The sequence below is a fragment of the Ranitomeya variabilis genome, chromosome 1, assembly GCF_051348905.1.
Source record: "Ranitomeya variabilis isolate aRanVar5 chromosome 1, aRanVar5.hap1, whole genome shotgun sequence".
Lineage (NCBI taxonomy): Eukaryota > Metazoa > Chordata > Amphibia > Anura > Dendrobatidae > Ranitomeya > Ranitomeya variabilis.
Genome location: NC_135232.1, coordinates 1,022,674,926 through 1,022,699,405, shown reverse-complemented (window position 1 = coordinate 1,022,699,405; position 24,480 = coordinate 1,022,674,926). Strand labels below are relative to the sequence as shown.

At 49.9% G+C, this 24,480-nt stretch overlaps 1 protein-coding gene across 1 annotated transcript in view; it reads left to right on the top strand.

Annotated features, from left to right (window-relative positions):
• The window catches only part of LOC143793010 (cytochrome P450 3A29-like), a 104,939-nt gene that overhangs the window by 34,424 nt on the left and 46,035 nt on the right, over positions 1-24,480 (top strand). The window contains exons 7-10 of the mRNA XM_077279563.1: positions 21,295-21,440; positions 22,095-22,222; positions 22,527-22,608; positions 23,061-23,221. Of these exons, the coding sequence (XP_077135678.1) occupies positions 21,295-21,440; positions 22,095-22,222; positions 22,527-22,608; positions 23,061-23,221 (517 nt within the window). The remainder of the gene's footprint in view (positions 1-21,294; positions 21,441-22,094; positions 22,223-22,526; positions 22,609-23,060; positions 23,222-24,480) is intronic.

Here is a 24,480-nt window from a genome sequence, read left to right as displayed (position 1 = left end):
GTAATGCTGCACAAGGAAAAGGTAGCTATTTTTGTTTAGCTCCTTGCACACGCAGAACTTAACACTTATAAAATGTGTCCACTGATACCGTAAAACCGTCCCGGAGGTGGTACTTTCCTTCGTAATATGACGCAGCACAGCCGTCATTCCTACCCCCTTGGCGCCGTGCCCCGGCTCCTCAGTGTTGTTTGATTCCGTCCCGGAGCCTGCGCTGTTATGTTATCCCGTGGCCAGGCACACTTAGCGCTGCCCGTCTTCTGACATCATTTGGTGTCAGGATGGCTGCACCTGTGCGGCCGCGCTGGCCGAGAGCCCGCCTCGCAGTGTCTTCTGATTTAATCCCACTGGGGGCCTGGAATCCATGGACATGCGCAGTGCATATCTGAACCTCCACCTCTCACTCATCTCCCTATGGCTTCTTCAGACTGTTCGGTGTCAGCTGGTCCCTAATAGCATGCCACGGCCGTGACACCGCAGAGTATTAAGAAGCCGTAGGGAGGGGAGTGAGAGGCGAGGATATGCACTGCGCATGGCCATGGATCCCAGGCCCCCAGTGGGATTAAATCAGAAGACACTGCGAGGCGGGCTCTCGGCCAGCGCGGCCGCACAGGCGCAGCCAGCCTGACACCAAATGATGTCAGAAGATGGGCAGCGCTAAGTGTGCCTGGCCACGGGATAACATAACAGCGCAGGCTCCGGGACGGAATCAAACAACGCTGAGGAGCCGGGGCACGGCGCCGGGGGGGTAGGAATGACGGCTGTGCTGCGTCATATTACGAAGGAAAGTCCCACCTCCGGGACGGTTTCACGGTTTCAGGGGACACATTTTATAAGTGTTTAGTTCTGTCTTTGCAAAGAGCATGATGAAAAGAGCCACCTTTTCCTTTTGCATCTTTTGTGCTGCACAAGCTGGCTCTTTCAGCTACAAACGCCTTGGGGGGGGGGTTAAAGGTTCCCTTTCGACTTTCTCAGGCTTCGGCCTACATTGTGTTCCTCTGCTTTTCCACATGTCCCTGGGCTCCAACACCGCTAGTTGCCGTCCAGAAGTGCTGTCCGCACAGTCCCAACAGTCCCTCCTCTGTTATTGGGGTTCAGTAACGTCAGCTGTTCCCCTGCTGTGTGTGTGGCAATCCCTCCTACCTCCTCCTACCTCCTCCTCCTCCACCTGTCCCTGGGCTCCAACACCGCCAGTTGCCGTCCAGAAGTGCTGTCCGCACAGTCCCAACAGTCGCTCCTCTGTTATTGGGGTTCAGTAACGTCAGCTGTTCCCCTGCTGTGTGTGTGGCAATCCCTCCTACCTCCTCCTCCACCTCCTCCTCCTCCTGTCCCTGGGCTCCAACACCGCTAGTTGCCGTCCAGTAGTGCTGTACGCACAGTCAACAGTCCCTCCTCTGTTATTGGGGTTCAGTAACGTCAGCTGTTCCCCTGCTGTGTGTGTGGCAATCCCTCCTACCTCCTCCTCCACCTCCTCCTCCTCCTGTCCCTGGGCTCCAACACCGCTAGTTGCCGTCCAGTAGTGCTGTACGCACAGTCAACAGTCCCTCCTCTGTTATTGGGGTTCAGTAACGTCAGCTGTTCCCCTGCTGTGTGTGTGGCAATCGCTCCTACCTCCTCCTCCACCTCCTCCTCCTCCTGTCCCTGGGCTCCAACACCGCTAGTTGCCGTCCAGTAGTGCTGTACGCACAGTCAACAGTCGCTCCTCTGTTATTGGGGTTCAGTAACGTCAGCTGTTCCCCTGCTGTGTGTGTGGCAATCTCTCCTACCTCCTCCTCCACCTCCTCCTCCTCCTGTTCCTGGGATCCAACACCGCTAGTTGCCGTCCAGTAGTGCTGTACGCACAGTCAACAGTCCCTCCTCTGTTATTGGGGTTCAGTAACGTCAGCTGTTCCCCTGCTGTGTGTGTGGCAATCCCTCCTACCTCCTCCTCCACCTCCTCCTCCTCCTGTCCCTGGGCTCCAACACCGCTAGTTGCCGTCCAGTAGTGCTGTACGCACAGTCAACAGTCCCTCCTCTGTTATTGGGGTTCAGTAACGTCAGCTGTTCCCCTGCTGTGTGTGTTTCAATCCCTCCTACCTCCTCCTCCACCTCCTCCTCCTCCTGTCCCTGGGCTCCATCACCGCTAGTTGCCGTCCAGTAGTGCTGTACGCACAGTCAACAGTCGCTCCTCTGTTATTGGGGTTCAGTAACGTCAGCTGTTCCCCTGCTGTGTGTGTGTCAATCCCTCCTACCTCCTCCTACCTCCTCCTCCTCTACCTGTCCCTGGGCTCCAATACCGCCAGTTGCCGTCCAGAAGTGCTGTCCGCACAGTCCCAACAGTCCCTCCTCTGTTATTGGGGTTCAGTAACGTCAGCTGTTCCCCTGCTGTGTGTGTGGCAATCCCTCCTACCTCCTCCTCCACCTCCTCCTCCTCCTGTCCCTGGGCTCCAACACCGCTAGTTGCCGTCCAGTAGTGCTGTACGCACAGTCAACAGTCCCTCCTCTGTTATTGGGGTTCAGTAACGTCAGCTGTTCCCCTGCTGTGTGTGTGGCAATCCCTCCTACCTCCTCCTCCACCTCCTCCTCCTCCTGTCCCTGGGCTCCAACACCGCTAGTTGCCGTCCAGTAGTGCTGAACGCACAGTCAACAGTCCCTCCTCTGTTATTGGGGTTCAGTAACGTCAGCTGTTCCCCTGCTGTGTGTGTGGCAATCCCTCCTACCTCCTCCTCCACCTCCTCCTCCTCCTGTCCCTGGGCTCCAACACCGCTAGTTGCCGTCCAGTAGTGCTGTACGCACAGTCAACAGTCCCTCCTCTGTTATTGGGGTTCAGTAACGTCAGCTGTTCCCCTGCTGTGTGTGTGGCAATCCCTCCTACCTCCTCCTCCACCTCCTCCTCCTCCTGTCCCTGGGCTCCAACACCGCTAGTTGCCGTCCAGTAGTGCTGTACGCACAGTCAACAGTCCCTCCTCTGTTATTGGGGTTCAGTAACGTCAGCTGTTCCCCTGCTGTGTGTGTGGCAATCCCTCCTACCTCCTCCTACCTCCTCCTCCTCCACCTGTCCCTGGGCTCCAACACCGCCAGTTGCCATCCAGAAGTGCTGTCCGCACAGTCCCAACAGTCCCTCCTCTGTTATTGGGGTTCAGTAACGTCAGCTGTTCCCCTGCTGTGTGTGTGGCAATCCCTCCTACCTCCTCCTACCTCCTCCTCCTCCACCTGTCCCTGGGCTCCAACACCGCCAGTTGCCGTCCAGAAGTGCTGTCCGCACAGTCCCAACAGTCCCTCCTCTGTTATTGGGGTTCAGTAACGTCAGCTGTTCCCCTGCTGTGTGTGTGGCAATCCCTCCTACCTCCTCCACCACCTCCCCCTCCTGTCCCTGGGCTACAACACCACTAGTTGCCGTCCAGAAGTGCTGTACGCACAGAGCCAAACACCTCGCCAATGTGTTAGTGGGGTTCAGCACCGCCAGCTGTTCCCCTGCTGTGTAGCCGGCAATGTGTCCTGCGACCGCCACGCTGACACAACAACTGAAATGTAAGGGAATCTGTCCCCCCCCCCCAAGGCGTTTGTTACTGAAAGAGCCACCTTGTGCAGCAGTAATGCTGCACAAGGAAAAGGTAGCTATTTTTGTTTAGCTCCTTGCACACGCAGAAATTAACACTTACAAAATGTGTCCACTGATACCGTAAAACCGTCCCGGAGGTGGTACTTTCCTTCGTAATATGACGCAGCACAGCCGTCATTCCTACCCCCTTGGCGCCGTGCCCCGGCTCCTCAGCGTTGTTTGATTCCGTCCGGGAGCCTGCGCTGTTATGTTATCCCGTGGCCAGGCACACTTAGCGCTGCCCGTCTTCTGGCATCATTTGGTGTCAGGATGGCTGCGCCTGTGCGGCCGCGCTGGCCGAGAGCCCGCCTCGCAGTGTCTTCTGATTTAATCCCACTGGGGGCCTGGGATCCATGGACATGCGCAGTGCATATCTGAACCTCCACCTCTCACTCATCTCCCTATGGCTTCTTCAGACTGTTCGGTGTCAGCTGGTCCCTAATAGCATGCCACGGCCGTGACACCGCACAGTATTAAGAAGCCGTAGGGAGGGGAGTGAGAGGCGAGGATATGCACTGCGCATGGCCATGGATCCCAGGCCCCCAGTGGGATTAAATCAGAAGACACTGCGAGGCGGGCTCTCGGCCAGCGCGGCCGCACAGGCGCAGCCAGCCTGACACCAAATGATGTCAGAAGATGGGCAGTGCTAAGTGTGCCTGGCCACGGGATAACATAACAGCGCAGGCTCCGGGACGGAATCAAACAACGCTGAGGAGCCGGGGCACGGCGCCGGGGGGGTAGGAATGACGGCTGTGCTGCGTCATATTACGAAGGAAAGTCCCACCTCCGGGACGGTTTCACGGTTTCAGGGGACACATTTTATAAGTGTTTAGTTCTGTGTTTGCAAGGAGCATGATGAAAAGAGCCACCTTTTCCTTTTGCATCTTTTGTGCTGCACAAGCTGGCTCTTTCAGCTACAAACGCCTTGGGGGGGGGGGGGTTAAAGGTTCCCTTTCGACTTTCTCAGGCTTCGGCCTACATTGTGTTCCTCTGCTTTTCCACCTGTCCCTGGGCTCCAACACCGCTAGTTGCCGTCCAGAAGTGCTGTCCGCACAGTCCCAACAGTCCCTCCTCTGTTATTGGGGTTCAGTAACGTCAGCTGTTCCCCTGCTGTGTGTGTGGCAATCCCTCCTACCTCCTCCTACCTCCTCCTCCTCCACCTGTCCCTGGGCTCCAACACCGCCAGTTGCCGTCCAGAAGTGCTGTCCGCACAGTCCCAACAGTCGCTCCTCTGTTATTTGGGTTCAGTAACGTCAGCTGTTCCCCTGCTGTGTGTGTGGCAATCCCTCCTACCTCCTCCTCCACCTCCTCCTCCTCCTGTCCCTGGGCTCCAACACCGCTAGTTGCCGTCCAGTAGTGCTGTACGCACAGTCAACAGTCCCTCCTCTGTTATTGGGGTTCAGTAACGTCAGCTGTTCCCCTGCTTTGTGTGTGGCAATCCCTCCTACCTCCTCCTCCTCCTGTCCCTGGGCTCCAACACCGCTAGTTGCAGTCCAGTAGTGCTGTACGCACAGTCAACAGTCCCTCCTCTGTTATTGGGGTTCAGTAACGTCAGCTGTTCCCCTGCTGTGTGTGTGGCAATCCCTCCTACCTCCTCCTCCACCTCCTCCTGTCCCTGGGCTCCAACACCGCTAGTTGCCGTCCAGTAGTGCTGTACGCACAGTCAACAGTCGCTCCTCTGTTATTGGGGTTCAGTAACGTCAGCTGTTCCCCTGCTGTGTGTGTGGCAATCCCTCCTACCTCCTCCTCCACCTCCTCCTCCTCCTGTCCCTGGGCTCCAACACCGCTAGTTGCCGTCCAGTAGTGCTGTACGCACAGTCAACAGTCGCTCCTCTGTTATTGGGGTTCAGTAACGTCAGCTGTTCCCCTGCTGTGTGTGTGGCAATCCCTCCTACCTCCTCCTCCACCTCCTCCTCCTCCTGTCCCTGGGCTCCAACACCGCTAGTTGCCGTCCAGTAGTGCTGTACGCACAGTCAACAGTCCCTCCTCTGTTATTGGGGTTCAGTAACGTCAGCTGTTCCCCTGCTGTGTGTGTGGCAATCCCTCCTACCTCCTCCTCCACCTCCTCCTCCTCCTGTCCCTGGGCTCCAACACCGCTAGTTGCCGTCCAGTAGTGCTGTACGCACAGTCAACAGTCCCTCCTCTGTTATTGGGGTTCAGTAACGTCAGCTGTTCCCCTGCTGTGTGTGTGGCAATCCCTCCTACCTCCTCCTCCACCTCCTCCTCCTCCTGTCCCTGGGCTCCAACACCGCTAGTTGCCGTCCAGTAGTGCTGTACGCACAGTCAACAGTCGCTCCTCTGTTATTGGGGTTCAGTAACGTCAGCTGTTCCCCTACTGTGTGTGTGGCAATCCCTCCTACCTCCTCCTACCTCCTCCTCCTCCACCTGTCCCTGGGCTCCAACACCGCCAGTTGCCGTCCAGAAGTGCTGTCCGCACAGTCCCAACAGTCCCTCCTCTGTTATTGGGGTTCAGTAACGTCAGCTGTTCCCCTGCTGTGTGTGTGGCAATCCCTCCTACCTCCTCCTCCACCTCCTCCTCCTCCTGTCCCTGGGCTCCAACACCGCTAGTTGCCGTCTAGTAGTGCTGTACGCACAGTCAACAGTCCCTCCTCTGTTATTGGGGTTCAGTAACGTCAGCTGTTCCCCTGCTGTGTGTGTGGCAATCCCTCCTACCTCCTCCTCCACCTCCTCCTCCTCCTGTCCCTGGGCTCCAACACCGCTAGTTGCCGTCCAGTAGTGCTGTACGCACAGTCAACAGTCCCTCCTCTGTTTTTGGGGTTCAGTAACGTCAGCTGTTCCCCTGCTGTGTGTGTGGCAATCCCTCCTACCTCCTCCTCCACCTCCTCCTCCTCCTGTCCCTGGGCTCCAACACCGCTAGTTGCCGTCCAGTAGTGCTGTACGCACAGTCAACAGTCCCTCCTCTGTTATTGGGGTTCAGTAACGTCAGCTGTTCCCCTGCTGTGTGTGTGGCAATCCCTCCTACCTCCTCCTCCACCTCCTCCTCCTCCTGTCCCTGGGCTCCAACACCGCTAGTTGCCGTCCAGTAGTGCTGTACGCACAGTCAACAGTCCCTCCTCTGTTATTGGGGTTCAGTAACGTCAGCTGTTCCCCTGCTGTGTGTGTGGCAATCCCTCCTACCTCCTCCTCCTCCACCTGTCCCTGGGCTCCAACACCGCCAGTTGCCGTCCAGAAGTGCTGTCCGCACAGTCCCAACAGTCCCTCCTCTGTTATTGGGGTTCAGTAACGTCAGCTGTTCCCCTGCTGTGTGTGTGGCAATCCCTCCTACCTCCTCCTCCTCCACCTGTCCCTGGGCTCCAACACCGCCAGTTGCCGTCCAGAAGTGCTGTCCGCACAGTCCCAACAGTCCCTCCTCTGTTATTGGGGTTCAGTAACGTCAGCTGTTCCCCTGCTGTGTGTGTGGCAATCCCTCCTACCTCCTCCACCACCTCCCCCTCCTGTCCCTGGGCTACAACACCGCTAGTTGCCGTCCAGAAGTGCTGTACGCACAGAGCCAAACACCTCGCCAATGTGTTAGTGGGGTTCAGCACCGCCAGCTGTTCCCCTGCTGTGTATACGGCAACGTGTACTGCGACCGCCACGCAGGCACAACAAGTTAAATGTAAGGGAACCTGTCCCCCCCCCCCCCAGGCGTTTGTTACTGAAGGAGCCACCTTGTGCAGCAGTAATGATGCAAAGGGAAAAAGTGCCTCTTTTCGTGGTGCTCCTTGCACATGCTGAACCTAACACTTATGAAATGTGTCCCCTCACAGCGTTAAACCGTCCGGTAGGTGGAACTTTCCTTTGTCGTGTGACGCAGCACAGCCATCATTTTTACCCCCTTGGCGCCGTGCGCCGCCTCCTCAGCGTTGTTTGAATCTGTCCCGGAGCCTGCGCTGTTAGGTTAGCCCTTGGCCATGCACACATTTTGCGCTGCCCGTCTTCTGACATCATTTGGTGTCAGGCTGGCTGCGCCTGTGCGGGTGCGCTGGCCGAGATCCCACCTCGCAGTGTCGTCTAATGTAATCCCACCGCGGGCCTGGGATCCGTGGCCATGCGCAGTGCATATCCTCGCCTCTCACTCCCCTCCCTACGGCTTCTTCAGACTGTGCGGTGTCAGCTGATCCCTAATAGCATGCCACGGCCGTGACACCGCACAGTCTTAAGAAGCCGTAGGGAGGGGAGTGAGAGGCGAGGATATGCACTGCGCATGGCCACGGATCCCAGGCCCGCGGTGGGATTACATTAGACGACACTGCGAGGCGGGATCTCGGCCAGCGCACCCGCACAGGTGCAGCCAGCCTGACACCAAATGATGTCAGAAGACGGGCAGCGCAAAATGTGTGCATGGCCAAGGGCTAACCTAACAGCGCAGGCTCCGGGACAGATTCAAACAACGCTGAGGAGGCGGCGCACGGCGCCAAGGGGGTAAAAATGATGGCTGTGCTGCGTCACACGACAAAGGAAAGTTCCACCTACCGGACGGTTTAACGCTGTGAGGGGACACATTTCATAAGTGTTAGGTTCAGCATGTGCAAGGACCATAATTAAAAGAGCTAAGTTTACCTTTTCCAGCATTAGTGCTGTACACATTGGCTCTTTCAGCTACAAACGCCTGGGGGGGGGGGGGTTAAAGGTTTCCTTTCAACTTGCTCCAGTGCAGGCTTCGGCCTACACTCCGCTCCCCCTGCTCCTCCTGCTGACCCTGGGCTCTAACACCGCCAGTTTTGGCCCAGATGTGCTAGCTGCACAGAGAAAAACACCAGCCAATGTGTCAGTGGGGTTCAGCACCGCCAGCTGTTCCCCTGCTGTGTAGCCGGCAACGTGTCCTGCGACCGCCACGCAGACACAAGAACTGAAATTGAAGGGAACCTGTCCCCCCTCCCCCAGGTGTTTCTATGTTTTACAGCCACCTTGTACAGCAGTAATGCTGCATGTGTGCAAGGTGGCTCAGAAACGTATTCTCCTTGCACTCGTGGAACTGAACACGTCTAAAATGTGTCCTCTGTGACCATTAAAACGTCCCTCAGGTGTGATTTTCCTTTGTATTGACACGCAACAAGCTCCTTGGTAACGCTGCCCGTCTTCTGGCATCATTGTTTGGCTGGGTGCGCCTCTGCGGCCGCCTTGCCCCACACAACGCCCCTCGGTGTCTTATTTATTTTGACTGCGAGGGTGTGATTGACGGGCATGAACGGTGCATTTCTTCGCCTGTCCCTCATCTCCTTCCGCCTTCTTCGGACTGTGCGGCTTCATGGCCGTGGCATGCGATAAGGGATCAGCTGACGCCACATAGTCTGAAGCAGGTGTAAGAACCCAAGCGAGAGGCGAACATATGTGCTGCGCCAGGCCATGAATCCCAGCCCCGCAGTGTTTTAACAATGTTAAGACACTGCGGGGCTGGGATTCATGGTCATCGCGAACCGCACCGGCCGACATTAAATGATGTCAGAAGATGGGCAGCGCTAACAGCGCTAGGCCAGGGGATAACACGACAGCGCAGACTCCTGTACAGCAAATAACAATGCTCAGGAGGCTGCACCCAGCACCAAGGTGGGATTCTTGACATCTGTGCTGCGTCTCATTACAAAGGGAACTCGCGCCTCCAACACAGTTTGACTGTGTAAGGGCCTAAATGTTATACGTGTTCCTTTCAGCGTGTGCAAGGAGCAAAATTAAAAGAGCAACCTTTGACTTGTGCAGCACTACTGCTGCATAAGCTGTGGCTCTTCTACTTTGTAACCCCTGAGGGGGGGTTAAAGGTTACCTTTGAAATTGGTTCAATTAGGCTTCGGCCTACACTCTGCTACCCCTGCAGAGCCCGGGCTCCAACACCGCCAGTTGGGGCCCGGTACTGCTAGCTGCACAGAGCCAAACACCAGCCAATGTGTCAGTGGGGTTCAGCACCGCCAGCTGTTCCCCTGCTGTGCAGCCGGCAACGTGTCCTGCAACTGCCACGCAGGCACAACAGACCCAAAGCTGCCGCCAGTGCAGGCTTCGGCCTACACTCTGCTCCATCTCCTCCTCCTGCTGACCCCGGGCTCTAACACCACCAGTTGGGGCCCGGTACTGCTAGCTGCACAGAGAAAAACACCAGCCAATGTGTCAGTGGGGTTCAGCACCGCCAGCTGTTCCCCTGCTGTGCAGCCGGCATCGTGTCCTGCAAAAGCCACGCAGACACTTGCTCTTGTACCTTCTGCTCCCCATCCTGGTTCCAGTACCGTCAGCTGGTTCCGGGCAGAGCCTTTGGCTTAGGTGCCTCCCTCTGGGTATCCGAGTTCCACCAACGTCAGGTGGTCCTTGGTAGTGCTTTCAGGCACGGGTACCTCCTGCTTAGTAACCGGGTTCCAGTAACGTCAGCTGGTCCTCGGTAGTTCCATTGGCTCTTGGACCTTCGGCTACCCATCCGGGTTCCAGCACCGTCAGCTGGTTCTCGGCAGTGTCTTTTGCTCTTGTACCTTCTGCTCCCCATCCTGGTTCCAGTACCGTCAGCTGGTTCCGGGCAGAGCCTTTGACTTAGGTGCCTCCCTCTGGGTATCCGAGTTCCACCAACGTCAGGTGGTCCTTGGTAGTGCTTTCAGGCACGGGTACCTCCTGCTTAGTAACCGGGTTCCAGTAACGTCAGCTGGTCCTTGGTAGTTCCATTGGCTCTTGGACCTTCGGGTAGCCATCCGAGTTTCAGTTCCATCAGCTGTTTCTCTGCATTTTCTCAGCCTTCTTGTACCTTCTGCTACATTTCCAAGTTCAAGACCCTAAAGACGACAACCCGGAAGACCACCCCTAAGATGACGACGACACCAGAGACGACAACCACTGAGATGACGACGACCCTGGAGACGATGACCCTGAAGACCACCCCGATGACGACGACCCCGGAGACGACGACCCTGGAGACGACGACGACCTGGAAGACCGAGAAGCAGAAGAACAAGAGGCTGCAGAACAAAGAGCAGAAGAACATTAAGCATAAGACTAAATATCAGAGCAAAAGATATTATCTAAATTATAAGCAGAAGAAGACTGAGCAGTGTATGGGGGTGAGTCCGTTCCTCCTCGTGGTGCCCCTGGATAAAGCCTGATGCTGCAGGCCAAACTGAACGCGGACAAATGTAACTGTTTTGTGACAGGCAGAACGGAAGGTGTAATCTTCAAACTTTTATAGATAACAACTACGGGAATGCCTGTCACAAATAAGAATATGATGAAGAAGTTGAATATGAAGAAGATAATTGTAAAATAAAAAGAATATGAACAATGTAACAAAAAAAATAATAGGTAGAAGATGAAGAAGAAGATGAATAAGGTGAAGAAGTTGATGTCAAAGAAGCTGATGATGAGGATAATGAAGAAGAAAGTGTGGGAGAAGTAAAAAAGAAGGTGAAGGGTGTGGAAGTAGTGAAACATCAATATCTGACAAAATAAAAAAAAAATTAACATAGTCAAAATCTTTCTAACGCCGAACGTCATAAAAAAAAAAAAAATCCTGCTATTCTATTAGATTGGGCTAAACCTCTGTGCCTTTAATGTCTCCGCCACGTCCCCCAATACATCCTACATTATTCTTAGTTGTTTTCCTTCATGTAGAATGAACCTACAAGTTTATAAAGGGTTTATTTTAATTCCGATATTTTCGTCCCATTGACTTGCATTGGGATCGGGTATCGGTATCGGATTAGATCCGATATTTTGACGGTATCGGCTGATACTTTCCGATACCGATACTTTCCGATATCGGAAGGTATCGCTCAACACTACTCAATGCCCTTTCAGGTTGAAGTGGATGCTTCTGAGATTGGGGCAGGGGCCGTTTTGTCGCAGAGAGGCCTTGGTTGCTCTGTAATGAGACCATGTGCCTTTTTCTCTAGGAAGTTTTCGCCTGCTGAGCGGAATTATGATGTTGGCAATCGGGAGTTGTTGGCCATGAAGTGGGCATTTGAGGAGTGGCGTCATTGGCTCGAGGGTGCTAAGTATCGTGTGGTGGTCTTGACTGATCACAAAAATCTGATGTATCTCGAGTCTGCTAAACGCCTGAATCCTAGACAGGCCCGCTGGTCATTGTTTTTCTCCCGTTTTGACTTTGTGGTCTCGTATTTACCAGGTTCAAAGACTGTGAAGGCTGATGCTCTTTCAAGGAGCTTTGTGCCTGACTCTCCTGGAGTCGTAGAACCAGTTGGTATTCTTAAAGAGGGAGTTATCTTGTCAGCCATTTCTCCGGATTTGCGACGTGTGTTGCAGAGATTTCAGGCTGGTAGACCTGACTCTTGTCCACCTGACAGACTGTTTGTTCCTGATAAGTGGACCAGCAGAGTCATTTCCGAGGTTCATTCCTCGGTGTTGGCAGGGCATCCGGGAATTTTTGGCACCAGAGATCTGGTGGCTAGGTCCTTTTGGTGGCCTTCCTTGTCACGGGATGTGCGGTCATTTGTGCAGTCCTGTGGGACTTGTGCTCGAGCTAAGCCTTGCTGTTCTCGTGCCAGCGGGTTGCTCTTGCCCTTGCCTGTCCCGAAGAGGCCTTGGACACACATTTCCATGGATTTCATTTCAGATCTTCCGGTGTCTCAGGGCATGTCTGTCATCTGGGTGGTATGTGATCGCTTTTCCAAGATGGTCCATTTGGTATCTTTGCCTAAGCTGCCTTCCTCTTCCGATCTGGTTCCTTTGTTCTTTCAGAATGTGGTTCGTTTACACGGCACTCCTGAGAATATTGTGTCTGACAGAGGATCCCAGTTTGTTTCCAGGTTCTGGCGATCCTTTTGTGCTAAGATGGGCATTGATTTGTCGTTTTCGTCTGCCTTTCATCCTCAGACTAATGGACAAACGGAGCGAACTAATCAGACTCTGGAGGCTTATTTGAGGTGTTTTGTTTCTGCAGATCAGGATGATTGGGTGACCTTCTTGCCGTTGGCTGAGTTTGCCCTTAATAATCAAGCTAGTTCTGCTACTTTGGTTTCGCCTTTTTTCTGCAACTCTGGTTTCCATCCTCGTTTTTCCTCGGGACATGTGGAGCCTTCTGACTGTCCTGGGGTAGATTCCGTGGTGGATAGGTTGAAGCAGATCTGGAATCATGTGGTGGACAACTTAAAGTTGTCACAGGAGAAGGCTCAGCGTTTTGCCAACCGCCGCCGCGGTGTGGGTCCCCGACTTCGTGTTGGGGATTTGGTATGGCTGTCTTCTCGATTTGTTCCTATGAAGGTCTCCTCTCCTAAATTTAAGCCTCGCTTCATCGGTCCTTACAAGATATTGGAAATCCTTAATCCTGTGTCCTTTCGCTTGGATCTTCCGGTGTCATTTGCCATTCACAACGTGTTCCATAGGTCTTTGTTGCGGCGGTACGTTGTGCCTGTGGTTCCTTCTGTTGAGCCTTCTGCTCCGGTGTTGGTTGAGGGCGAGTTGGAGTACGTGGTGGAGAAGATCTTGGATTCTCGTCTCTCCAGACGGAGGCTTCAGTATCTGGTCAAGTGGAAGGGCTATGGCCAGGAGGATAATTCCTGGGTGGTTGCCTCTGATGTGCATGCGGCCGATTTAGTTTGTGCCTTTCACGCTGCTCATCCTGATCGCCCTGGTGAGGGTTCGGTGACCCCTCCTTAAAGGGGGGGTACTGTTGTGAATTAGACTTTTTTGGCTCCCTCTTGTGGTCACTAGTGATATGACTCTGGGATTGTCTTTCCTCAGTTTGGCACCCACCTGGGTCGTTAGTCCAGGGGTGTTGCTATATAAACTCCCTGGATCCTCAGTCCAGTGCCTGGCATCGTTGTAATCAGTTCCTTTCTGTTTGCTCCTGTCTGCTGGTCTTGGATCTTGCAAAATTAAGCTAAGTCCTGCTTCCTTGTTTTTTGGTTATTTGCTTTGCTCTTATTTTCTGTCCAGCTTGTACTAAATATGATTCCTGATTTTGCTGGAAGCTCTAGGGGGCTGGTATTCTCCCCCCGGGCCGTTAGACGGTTCGGGGGTTCTTGAATATCCAGCGTGAAAATTTTGATAGGGTTTTTGCTGACCGTATAAGTCATCTTACTATATTCTGCTATTAGTCAGTGGGCCTCTCTTTGCTAAATATCTAGTTCATTCTTACGTTTGTCTTTTCTCCTTACCTCACCGTATTATTTGTGGGGGGCTTGTATCCAACTTTTGGGGTCTTTTCTCTGGAGGCAAGAAAGGTCTATCTTTTCCCTTCTAGGGTTAGTTAGTTCTCCGGCTGGCGCGAGACGTCTAGAACCAACGTAGGCACGTTCCCCGGCTGCTGCTATTTGTGGTGCTAGGATTAGATATACGGTTAGCCCAGTTACCACTGCCCTATGAGCTGGTTTTTTATGTTTGCAGACTTGGTTTGTACTTTTGAGACCCTCTGCCATTGGGGTCATAACATCTACCGCACAGTTGTTACCAGATTACTGCACGTAAGGGCAGACTAGCCGGACACTGACTGACTAGAGGGACCTGCCACATATATTCATTCAAAAATACACCGATGCAACTGACAATGTAAGAAATATTATGTATCTCTATATCTTGCACCACCAGTATTTGTTTTTCGTTGGAGTGCGGTTACCCAGTGGTTGTATTCACTGTTGTGAATTTGGATTCTGGGCTCCCCCGGTGGCTACTGGTGGAATTGAACTGGTGTCTTCATCTTCTCTGTTCACCTGTTCCCATCAAGATGTGGGAGTCGCTATATAACCTTGCTGCTCTGTTAGTTGCTTGCCGGTCAACAATGTTATCAGAAGCCTCTCTGTGCTTGTTCCTGCTCCTAGACAACTACTAGATAAGTTGGACTCTTGTCCATGTTTGTTTTTGCATTTTTGTTCCAGTTCACATCTGTAGTTTCGTTACTGTGTCTGGAAAGCTCTTGTGAACAGGAATTGCCACTCTGGTGTTATGAGTTAATGCCAGAGTTTTAAAGTAATTTCTGGATGGTGTTTTTGATAGGGTTTTCAGCTGACCATGAAAGTGTCCTTTCTGTCTTCTGCTATGTAGTAAGTGGACCTCAAATTTGCTAAACCTATTTTCATACTACGTTTGTTATTTCATCTCAACTCACCGCCAATACATGTGGGGGGCCTCTGTCTCCTTTCGGGGTATTTCTCTAGAGGTGAGCTAGGACTAATATTTTCCTCTGCTAGCTTTATTTAGTCCTCCGGCTGGTGCTGGGCATCTAGAATCAACGTAGGCATGCTACCCGGCCACTGCTAGTTGTGCGTTAGGTTTAGTTCATGGTCAGCTCAGTTCCCATCTTCCAAGAGCTAGTTCCTATATATGCTTATGCTATGTTCTCTTGCCATTGAGATCATGACAGTTTGACCGGCCCTCAAAGTGTTAATTGTTTGGGCTGAAGCAGGAGAAAAAGAAGTGTTGAAGGGAAATTTTTTTTTTTTTCCCCTCAGAGTTTTGCTGCCTAGCCCTTAATTGCTGTCTAGCTGCTTCTTACCTCCTCTTAACCCTTGAATGGCTCTGTGTCCACCTGTTTGTAATGGATCTTCAGAGTGTAACTGCAGGTTTGAATAATCTCGCCACGAAGGTACAAAATTTGCAAGATTTTGTTTGTCATGCACCTGTATCTGAGCCGAGAATTCCTTTGCCGGAATTTTTCTCGGGGAATAGATCCGGGTTTCAGAATTTTCGAAATAATTGCAAATTATTTTTGTCCCTGAAATCTCGCTCTGCCGGAGACCCTGCACAGCAGGTCAGGATTGTGATTTCCTTGCTCCGGGGCGACCCTCAAGACTGGGCTTTTTCATTGACACCAGGGGATCCTGCGTTGCTCAATGTGGATGCGTTTTTTCTGGCCTTGGGGTTGCTTTATGACGAACCTCATTTGGAGCTTCAGGCAGAAAAAACTTTGATGTCCCTATCTCAGGGGCAAGATGAAGCGGAAATTTACTGCCATAGATTTAATCCCGGGTAGTAAATACCCAAAGGGTCGTTTATTTAATCTGTCTGTGCCTGAACATGCTGCTATGCGAGAATATATAAAGGAGTCCTTGGAAAAGGGACATATTCGTCCATCGTCATCTCCCTTAGGAGCCGGTTTTTTCTTTGTGTCAAAAAAAGACGGCTCTTTGAGACCATGTATTGATTATCGGCTTTTGAATAAAATCACTGTTAAATATCAATACCCATTGCCGTTGCTGACTGATTTGTTTGCTCGCATAAAGGGGGCCAAGTGGTTCTCTAAGATTGACCTTCGTGGGGCGTATAATTTGGTGCGAATCAGGCAGGGGGATGAGTGGAAAACCGCATTTAATACGCCCGAGGGCCACTTTGAGTATTTAGTGATGCCTTTTGGTCTTTCTAATGCTCCGTCAGTTTTCCAGTCCTTTATGCATGATATTTTTCGCGATTATTTGGATAAATTTATGATTGTGTATCTGGATGATATTCTGATTTTTTCGGATGACTGGGACTCTCATGTCCAGCAAGTCAGGAGGGTTTTTCAGGTTTTGCAGTCTAATTCTTTGTGTGTGAAGGGTTCTAAGTGTGTTTTTGGGGTACAGAGGATTTCCTTTTTGGGATATATTTTTTCCCCCTCTTCCATTGAAATGGATCCTGTCAAGGTTCAAGCTATTTGTGATTGGACGCAGCCCTCTTCTCTTAAGAGTCTTCAGAAATTTTTGGGCTTTGCTAACTTTTATCGTCGATTTATTGCTGGTTTTTCGGATATTGCTAAGCCATTGACCGATTTGACTAAGAAGGGTGCTGATGTTGCTGATTGGTCCCCTGATGCTGTGGAGGCCTTTCGGGAGCTTAAGCGCCGTTTTTCCTCTGCCCCTGTGTTGCGTCAGCCTGATGTTGCTCTACCTTTTCAGGTTGAGGTCGACGCTTCTGAGATCGGAGCTGGGGCAGTGTTGTCGCAGAAAAGTTCTGACTGCTCCGTGATGAGGCCTTGTGCCTTCTTTTCCCGTAAATTTTCGCCCGCTGAGCGGAATTATGATGTTGGGAATCGGGAGCTTTTGGCCATGAAGTGGGCTTTTGAGGAGTGGCGCCATTGGCTTGAGGGGGCCAGACATCAGGTGGTGGTATTGACTGACCACAAAAATTTGATTTATCTTGAGACCGCCAGGCGCCTGAATCCTAGACAGGCGCGCTGGTCATTATTTTTCTCTCGGTTTAATTTTGTGGTGTCATACCTACCGGGTTCTAAGAATGTTAAGGCGGATGCCCTTTCTAGGAGTTTTGAGCCTGACTCGCCTGGTAACTCTGAGCCCACAGGTATCCTTAAGGATGGAGTGGTATTGTCAGCCGTTTCTCCAGACCTGCGGCGGGCCTTGCAGGAGTTTCAGGCGGATAGACCTGATCGTTGCCCACCTGATAAACTGTTTGTTCCTGATGATTGGACCAGTAGAGTCATCTCTGAGGTTCATTCTTCTGCGTTGGCAGGTCATCCTGGCATTTTTGGTACCAGGGATTTGGTGGCAAGGTCCTTCTGGTGGCCTTCCCTGTCACGAGATGTGCGAGGCTTTGTGCAGTCTTGTGACGTTTGTGCTCGGGCCAAGCCTTGTTGTTCTCGGGCTAGTGGATTATTGTTGCCCTTGCCTATTCCTAAGAGGCCTTGGACGCACATCTCGATGGATTTTATTTCAGATCTGCCTGTTTCTCAGAAGATGTCTGTCATTTGGGTGGTGTGTGACCGTTTTTCTAAGATGGTCCATTTGGTTCCTCTGCCCAAGTTACCTTCTTCTTCCGAGTTGGTTCCTCTGTTTTTTCAAAATGTTGTTCGTTTGCATGGTATTCCTGAGAATATCGTTTCTGACAGAGGGACCCAATTCGTGTCTAGATTTTGGCGGGCATTCTGTGCTAGGATGGGCATAGATTTATCTTTTTCGTCCGCTTTCCATCCTCAGACGAATGGCCAGACCGAGCGGATTAATCAGACCCTGGAGACATATCTGAGGTGTTTTGTGTCTGCTGACCAGGATGATTGGGTTGCTTTTTTGCCATTGGCGGAGTTCGCTCTCAATAATCGGGCCAGCTCTGCCACTTTGGTGTCCCCGTTTTTCTGTAATTCGGGGTTTCATCCTCAATTTTCCTCTGGTCAGGTGGAATCTTCGGATTGTCCTGGAGTGGATGCTGTGGTGGAGAGATTGCATCAGATCTGGGGGCAGGTGGTGGACAATTTGAGGTTGTCCCAGGAGAAGACTCAGCTTTTTGCCAACCGCCACCGTCGTGTTGGTCCTCGGCTTTCTGTTGGGGATTTGGTGTGGTTGTCTTCTCGTTTTGTCCCTATGAGGGTCTCTTCTCCTAAGTTTAAGCCTCGGTTTATCGGCCCGTATAAGATATTGGAGATTCTTAACCCTGTTTCCTTCCGTTTGGACCTCCCTGCATCCTTTTCTATTCATAACGTTTTTCATCGGTCATTATTGCGCAGGTATGAGGTACCGGTTGTGCCTTCCGTTGAGCCTCCTGCTCCGGTGTTGGTTGAGGGTGAGTTGGAGTACGTTGTGGAGAAAATCTTAGACTCTCGTGTTTCCAGACGGAGACTCCAGTATCTGGTCAAGTGGAAGGGATACGGCCAGGAGGATAATTCTTGGGTGAATGCATCTGATGTTCATGCCTCCGATCTGGTTCGTGCCTTTCATAGGGCCCATCCTGATCGCCCTGGTGGTTCTGGTGAGGGTTCGGTGCCCCCTCCTTGAGGGGGGGGTACTGTTGTGAATTTGGATTCTGGGCTCCCCCGGTGGCTACTGGTGGAATTGAACTGGTGTCTTCATCTTCTCTGTTCACCTGTTCCCATCAAGATGTGGGAGTCGCTATATAACCTTGCTGCTCTGTTAGTTGCTTGCCGGTCAACAATGTTATCAGAAGCCTCTCTGTGCTTGTTCCTGCTCCTAGACAACTACTAGATAAGTTGGACTCTTGTCCATGTTTGTTTTTGCATTTTTGTTCCAGTTCACATCTGTAGTTTCGTTACTGTGTCTGGAAAGCTCTTGTGAACAGGAATTGCCACTCTGGTGTTATGAGTTAATGCCAGAGTTTTAAAGTAATTTCTGGATGGTGTTTTTGATAGGGTTTTCAGCTGACCATGAAAGTGTCCTTTCTGTCTTCTGCTATGTAGTAAGTGGACCTCAAATTTGCTAAACCTATTTTCATACTACGTTTGTTATTTCATCTCAACTCACCGCCAATACATGTGGGGGGCCTCTGTCTCCTTTCGGGGTATTTCTCTAGAGGTGAGCTAGGACTAATATTTTCCTCTGCTAGCTTTATTTAGTCCTCCGGCTGGTGCTGGGCATCTAGAATCAACGTAGGCATGCTACCCGGCCACTGCTAGTTGTGCGTTAGGTTTAGTTCATGGTCAGCTCAGTTCCCATCTTCCAAGAGCTAGTTCCTATATATGCTTATGCTATGTTCTCTTGCCATTGAGATCATGACAATTCACCTATATTCATTGTCATAGTGGTACTCTTTATTCTGCCTCCTTCAGATAAACCCAGATGAGTAATGGTCATTAAATGTCTGCTGAAAATAGAGAAATTGCAGTGTCTTACAGGTTACACAATGCATTATTAAAGTGCAGTACTTTGTATCATGCTGCTGAAGCGATGGCCGGGACCACCACGGTGCAGGAAGACTACTGTACACAAGATGAGGTGCAAACAACAAAGGGTAGATTTATTGGGAGGCAAGGAATGAAGTGGGTGAGGAAGATGCAAACAGGGGTATGCAATGGCAAGAGACACTTTACAAGAGTTATAAACTTTATCTTGTCCGTAAAATAGCACAGTGCTCCAACTATTACAGACTCAAAATATGTCTCACAAGCAAATTTAAACAATAAACAAATAACGATGCTACTCTACATATAACCTCCCTGGCCTTTACTAAGCAGGCCACACGGCTCCCGTGTACTGACTACTGAAGCCTACACTAGGCCCTAACAGGTGCACCAAACAGGAACAGACTCACGGTGATGTTGGGGACTCAGGTCCAGTCTCAGCGGGGCCCCAGCAGTCTAATATGGTGGTGCGCACGGCTTTCTGTCAGCTCTGTGAAGCGTGGTCTTCTCCTTGCTTCTGGATCCTAGGGATGCTCCTGGAAACTGTAAGTCCCTTTCTCAGTATCTTCGTGGCTTCACAAACTAGCACAAAACAGCCACCTTTGCCGTACCCGGAAAAGTCTTGCAAATTTCACAAGTACACTCCGTCCCAGGCTGTGGGACCTTTCTTGTAGCAAACAGCACAAAGTTCTCTCAGTAGCAGCTTCAGCTCACACACACAGTTCAGGCTCAACTCCTCCCCTAATTCTAGAGCAGCTCATCTTCACAGTCTATAGCAGGGGGAAGCAGAACATTCCATCACACCAGACAAGGGGGTGCTGTCTCTTAAAGTGGCAGCGTGTTACTGTCCATAACAGCACCACCCTCTTACACTGCTGACCACACTTCTGTACAACTTGTGATACTACAGAAGAATTGTCCAGAGCAGAAATCTATTTATTATGCATGCACAGGACAAGAATTATCTACCACGTAGGAAGTGACTGCAGTGTAAACCTTGGGATCATTCTCTAGAGTTTGCAACTACAGTGGATAAAGAGCATGAAGGAGATACATGAGGGTCTTGCAGGGCCGGCGTCAGCACCCGGCGCATAGGGGCAAGTGCCAAGGTCCTGAGCAGGAGGGGCCCACTCACCGTCTGGTACACCGGCGATACTTACCTCTCCCCTCGTCACCACTGCGGCATCTTCCAACTGTGACGCTCAGGTCAAAGGGAGCAATGGCGTCAGTATTGTGCACCATATGCCTGAACAGTCACAGTGCAGAGAGCCAGAAGACGATGACACTAAGGATTTCGGAGCAGAGCAGCGGCCAGCGAGGAGAGGTGAGTATTTTTTTTTTTAATGTTTGGTGCATTATATATGGGGACCATCATACACTGGAGCATCATATATGGGGCCCATCATATATGGAGCATTATATATGGAGCCCACTATACACTGGAGCATCATATATGGGGCCCATTATACACTTGAGCATCATATATGGGCCCCTCATACACTGAAGCATCATATAAGGGGCCCATTATATATGGAGCATCATATGGGGCTCATTATGTATGAACCAATATATGGGACCCATCATATACTGTATGGAACATTATATGGGATGCATTATACTGCATGGAGCATTATATGGGGCTCATTATACTCTATGGGGTCCATCCTATACTGTATGGAGCAATATATGGGGTTCATTATTCTTTATGGAGCAATATATGTGGCCCATTATACAGTATGGAGCAATATATGGGGCTCATTATACTGTATGGAACAATATATGGGGCTTATTATATACTGTATGGAGCAATATATGGACCTCATTATTCTGTATGGAGCCCATTTTTCTGTATGGAGCATTATATGTGGTTCATTATACTGTATGGAGCACTATGTGGTGCCCATAATACTGTATAGAGCAATATATGGGGTTCATTATTCAGTATGGAGCACTATGTGGTGCTATAATACTGTATGGAGGACTATACTGTCCAGTTTCTGAACTATTGTGGAATGTACAATAGATATCACTCATGTAATGTAAGAAGTAAGTGAAATCTTTGGTATTGTACTACACCTATATTTCTCTGCTGTATCTGTGCATCATGAATTGTGGTGTATGTTAAAGGGGCCCGTGACACTCTTTCGTCTGGGGTCCAAGAAAACCTGGAGCCGGCCCTGGGGTCTTGGGTTTATTAAGCTCAGATTGTTATTTCACCATTTTGTCATTTCAGCATATTTGGAAGCTACAGCATGGACATAGTCCTGAGCACATTCTTCAGTGTGAATGTGGATTCATTGAACAATCCCAATGATCCATTTGTGACCAATGGAAGAAAACTTTTCAACTTCTCTTTTTTTAACCCTCTGTTCTTAACATGTAAGTTCATACACTATTTATATGTATATATCTAATAAAGATAGATAAACAACTTTTTACCTGGTGTAAATATTGCCGTTCTACAATAATCCAGAGTGGATCATTATTTGTTTCCACGCCTAGCTGTCCCTGAGATGTGGCCTCCTCATCCCTGTACATATTGCTCGCCTCGAGGACCACAGCTGGTTGGCTAAAAAGACTCCCATAGAGCATAGTTGTGAACCATGCTCACTTTACTAAAATGACTAGATTAATATACAGGGAAGAGAACGCCAGAACCCAGGAATACAGGGGCAGAAGAACAAAAGAAAATTAACACCAGATTCATCAAAACAGAATTTACACAAAAAAATCACATATGTACAGCAAGTGACAGGTCCTTTATAAGATCTTATGTATGATTTGGTAATATATTGTGCAAACAATTTATGTTGATATCTCAATGTCATACTTTGAAATCAGATTTAGTTACATTTGTCATCTGATATGCTCTACTGTCTGAGCAGCTATTTCTTAACCACCATGATTTAGACTTCACACCACGTATAGCCATCACTTCTGGTTCTGCAGAAGTCATGAAAGGCCTCTAGTTTCTAAAAAATAATAATCACAATGTTCATGAAGTCATCTGTTGTTGTATAATTTTTCTTACAGTTATGTTTCCGTTCCTCACTCCTCTTTTGGAAAAACTGAATGTCTGCTTCCTTCCAATGAGTGTCCTCAACTTTTTTCAAAATGCTATAAAAAGCATTATGAAAAACAGACAGAAAGGAATTCATACAGTAAGTGAATGTGTAACTCCAACTGGGAAATATGTAGTGGTGGGATTCTCTTTTCGTCCTCTGCCACCCATCTTGATGTTATGCAAGAGACAAAATATTGATGTTGTGTAATTCTGAGCCTAAACTGATTTTTAAATATTGTAGAACCCCATTAATAAAAAGGCTTGGAATAATATATGTTGCCACAATGTAAAAAATAGTAAAGGTAGTCACTAAATTATCTGAGACATAGTACAAAAGTAGAATGCAAATGATTAGAAATACTGGATCTTTGCTTGTTGTGATCTTTTCTTATGTCTTTCAGGATCGAGTAGACTTCTTACAACTCATGGTAGATGCTCAATCTAAAGGCAACACTACAGAAGATTCAGATCATGGCTATAAAGGTATGAAGGCTGACTTTCCACATCTTTCTTAAATGGTGTTCCATGTGGCCTTCAGATGCTGTTGAGCTTTTACAGATTAGAATTTTGCTAGAACCCATACAATAACCTTGTGAATTGATACAATGTACAGTATTATTACATAACTGAAAGTAAAATATTAGTAGAAGAAAATTTACTTGACACTAAGATTCATTACAGTCGAAGCATACTGATGGGGGGTGGGATCAGAAGAAGCCCAGCATTTTAAAATAATATAAGCCCCCTTAAACAACAAACATATGTTTTTGTCTTTTTATTGACTAGTGTGAATATAGCCTTCTCTCTTTTGCTTTGGGCTCTATTGACATATTTGTAATTTAATGCACAAGTTAGCCGATATCATTTTCAGGTTTTTCATGCCGAAAGCTTTCCGCCCATGTGAGATAACCAACTCTGTTGTGTGTACTTTACAGAATTGACAGACACGGAAATTATGGCTCAGGGTCTTACCTTTATTATGGCCGGTTATGAGACCACCAGCGCTACACTCATGTTTGTGGCTTACCATTTGGCAACTCATCCAGATGTCCAAACCAAACTTCAGGAGGAAATTGATACCTTTCTCCCAAATAAGGTAACACCAATATGGAATAATGGCATTAAATGGTGCTCAGTAATTATATGCCATATGTATTGTAGAGGTTTGTACTCACTCAGCTGCGGTTGAAGTAAGCACAGGAAGCGGTACGGCTGAAATGTCCAGGCAGGCAAGATTATTTAAACTGCATAAACTGCTCAGGAGAGCAAAACAAAAGTACAGCCTTTTCTGGCATAAAGTGAAAACAAAAAGTAAAAAGTCCATACAACATATAGCGTGTCCGCCTGCTCAGGATAGTGTCCGGTTGTATAGGCCTTAGCACAGACCGCCACACAGGAGATCCACACATCTCCAGCTCCAGACACTGAATGAGTCTCCATTTTATCTGCCAAACCACACCCCTGGGGTGGGGATATGTCAGCAGTCATTCCCACACATCCCTCGTCATGACTGCTAGTAAAACCTGGCCCTGTAATGACCTAATAACTCTCTCAGCACTATATGTGCTGGAGCATGCTTCCGAGCTCACATCACCACAGCTAATAACCACGATGACACATATCTCCCCTCAAGGACCCGTCCTGCAGTCATTTTAAATACCCCCATCCTCTGACCAAAGCTGGGGGCTTGGCACCTTCTGCCATCAAACAGTGGACTCTCGGACTCTCAACAGAGTGTCAGAATTGCCATGCAGATTCCGTGGCCTATGCTCCACATGGGAGTTAAAATCCTGAAGTGCTAGGAACCACCTGGTCACTCGGGCATTGTTCCCCTTCTTCTCTCTCATTCACTTCAGTGGGGCATGGTCTGAGACTAGTCTGAATTTCCTGCCTAAGAGGTACTACCTTAGAGTGTCCAACCCCACTTGATGACCAAACATACCTTCTCCACTATGGAGTAATTCTTCTCGCAGGATGACAAGTTCCAACTCAAATGCATTATGGGGTGCTCTTCCCCGTTCACCTCTTGTGATAAGATAGCGCCCAGCCCGATATCTGAAGAGTCCATTTGGACCACAAACTCCTTGGAGAAATCAAGTGCCACCAGCACCATCTGTTTACACAGGGCTAGCTTCAGTTCCTGGAAAGCCATTTCAGCTCCTGGAGACCACTTAGCCATTGACGACTTTGTACCTTGAACGAGGTCCATCAGAGAGGCAGCTACCACAGCGAAGTTTGGGATAAACCGACGGTAATATCCCACAATGCCTAGGAACGCTCTGACCTGCTTCTTTGCGAAAGGTTGTGGCCAACCCTGAATCGCCTCAACTTTATTTATCTGGGGCTTTATTTCAC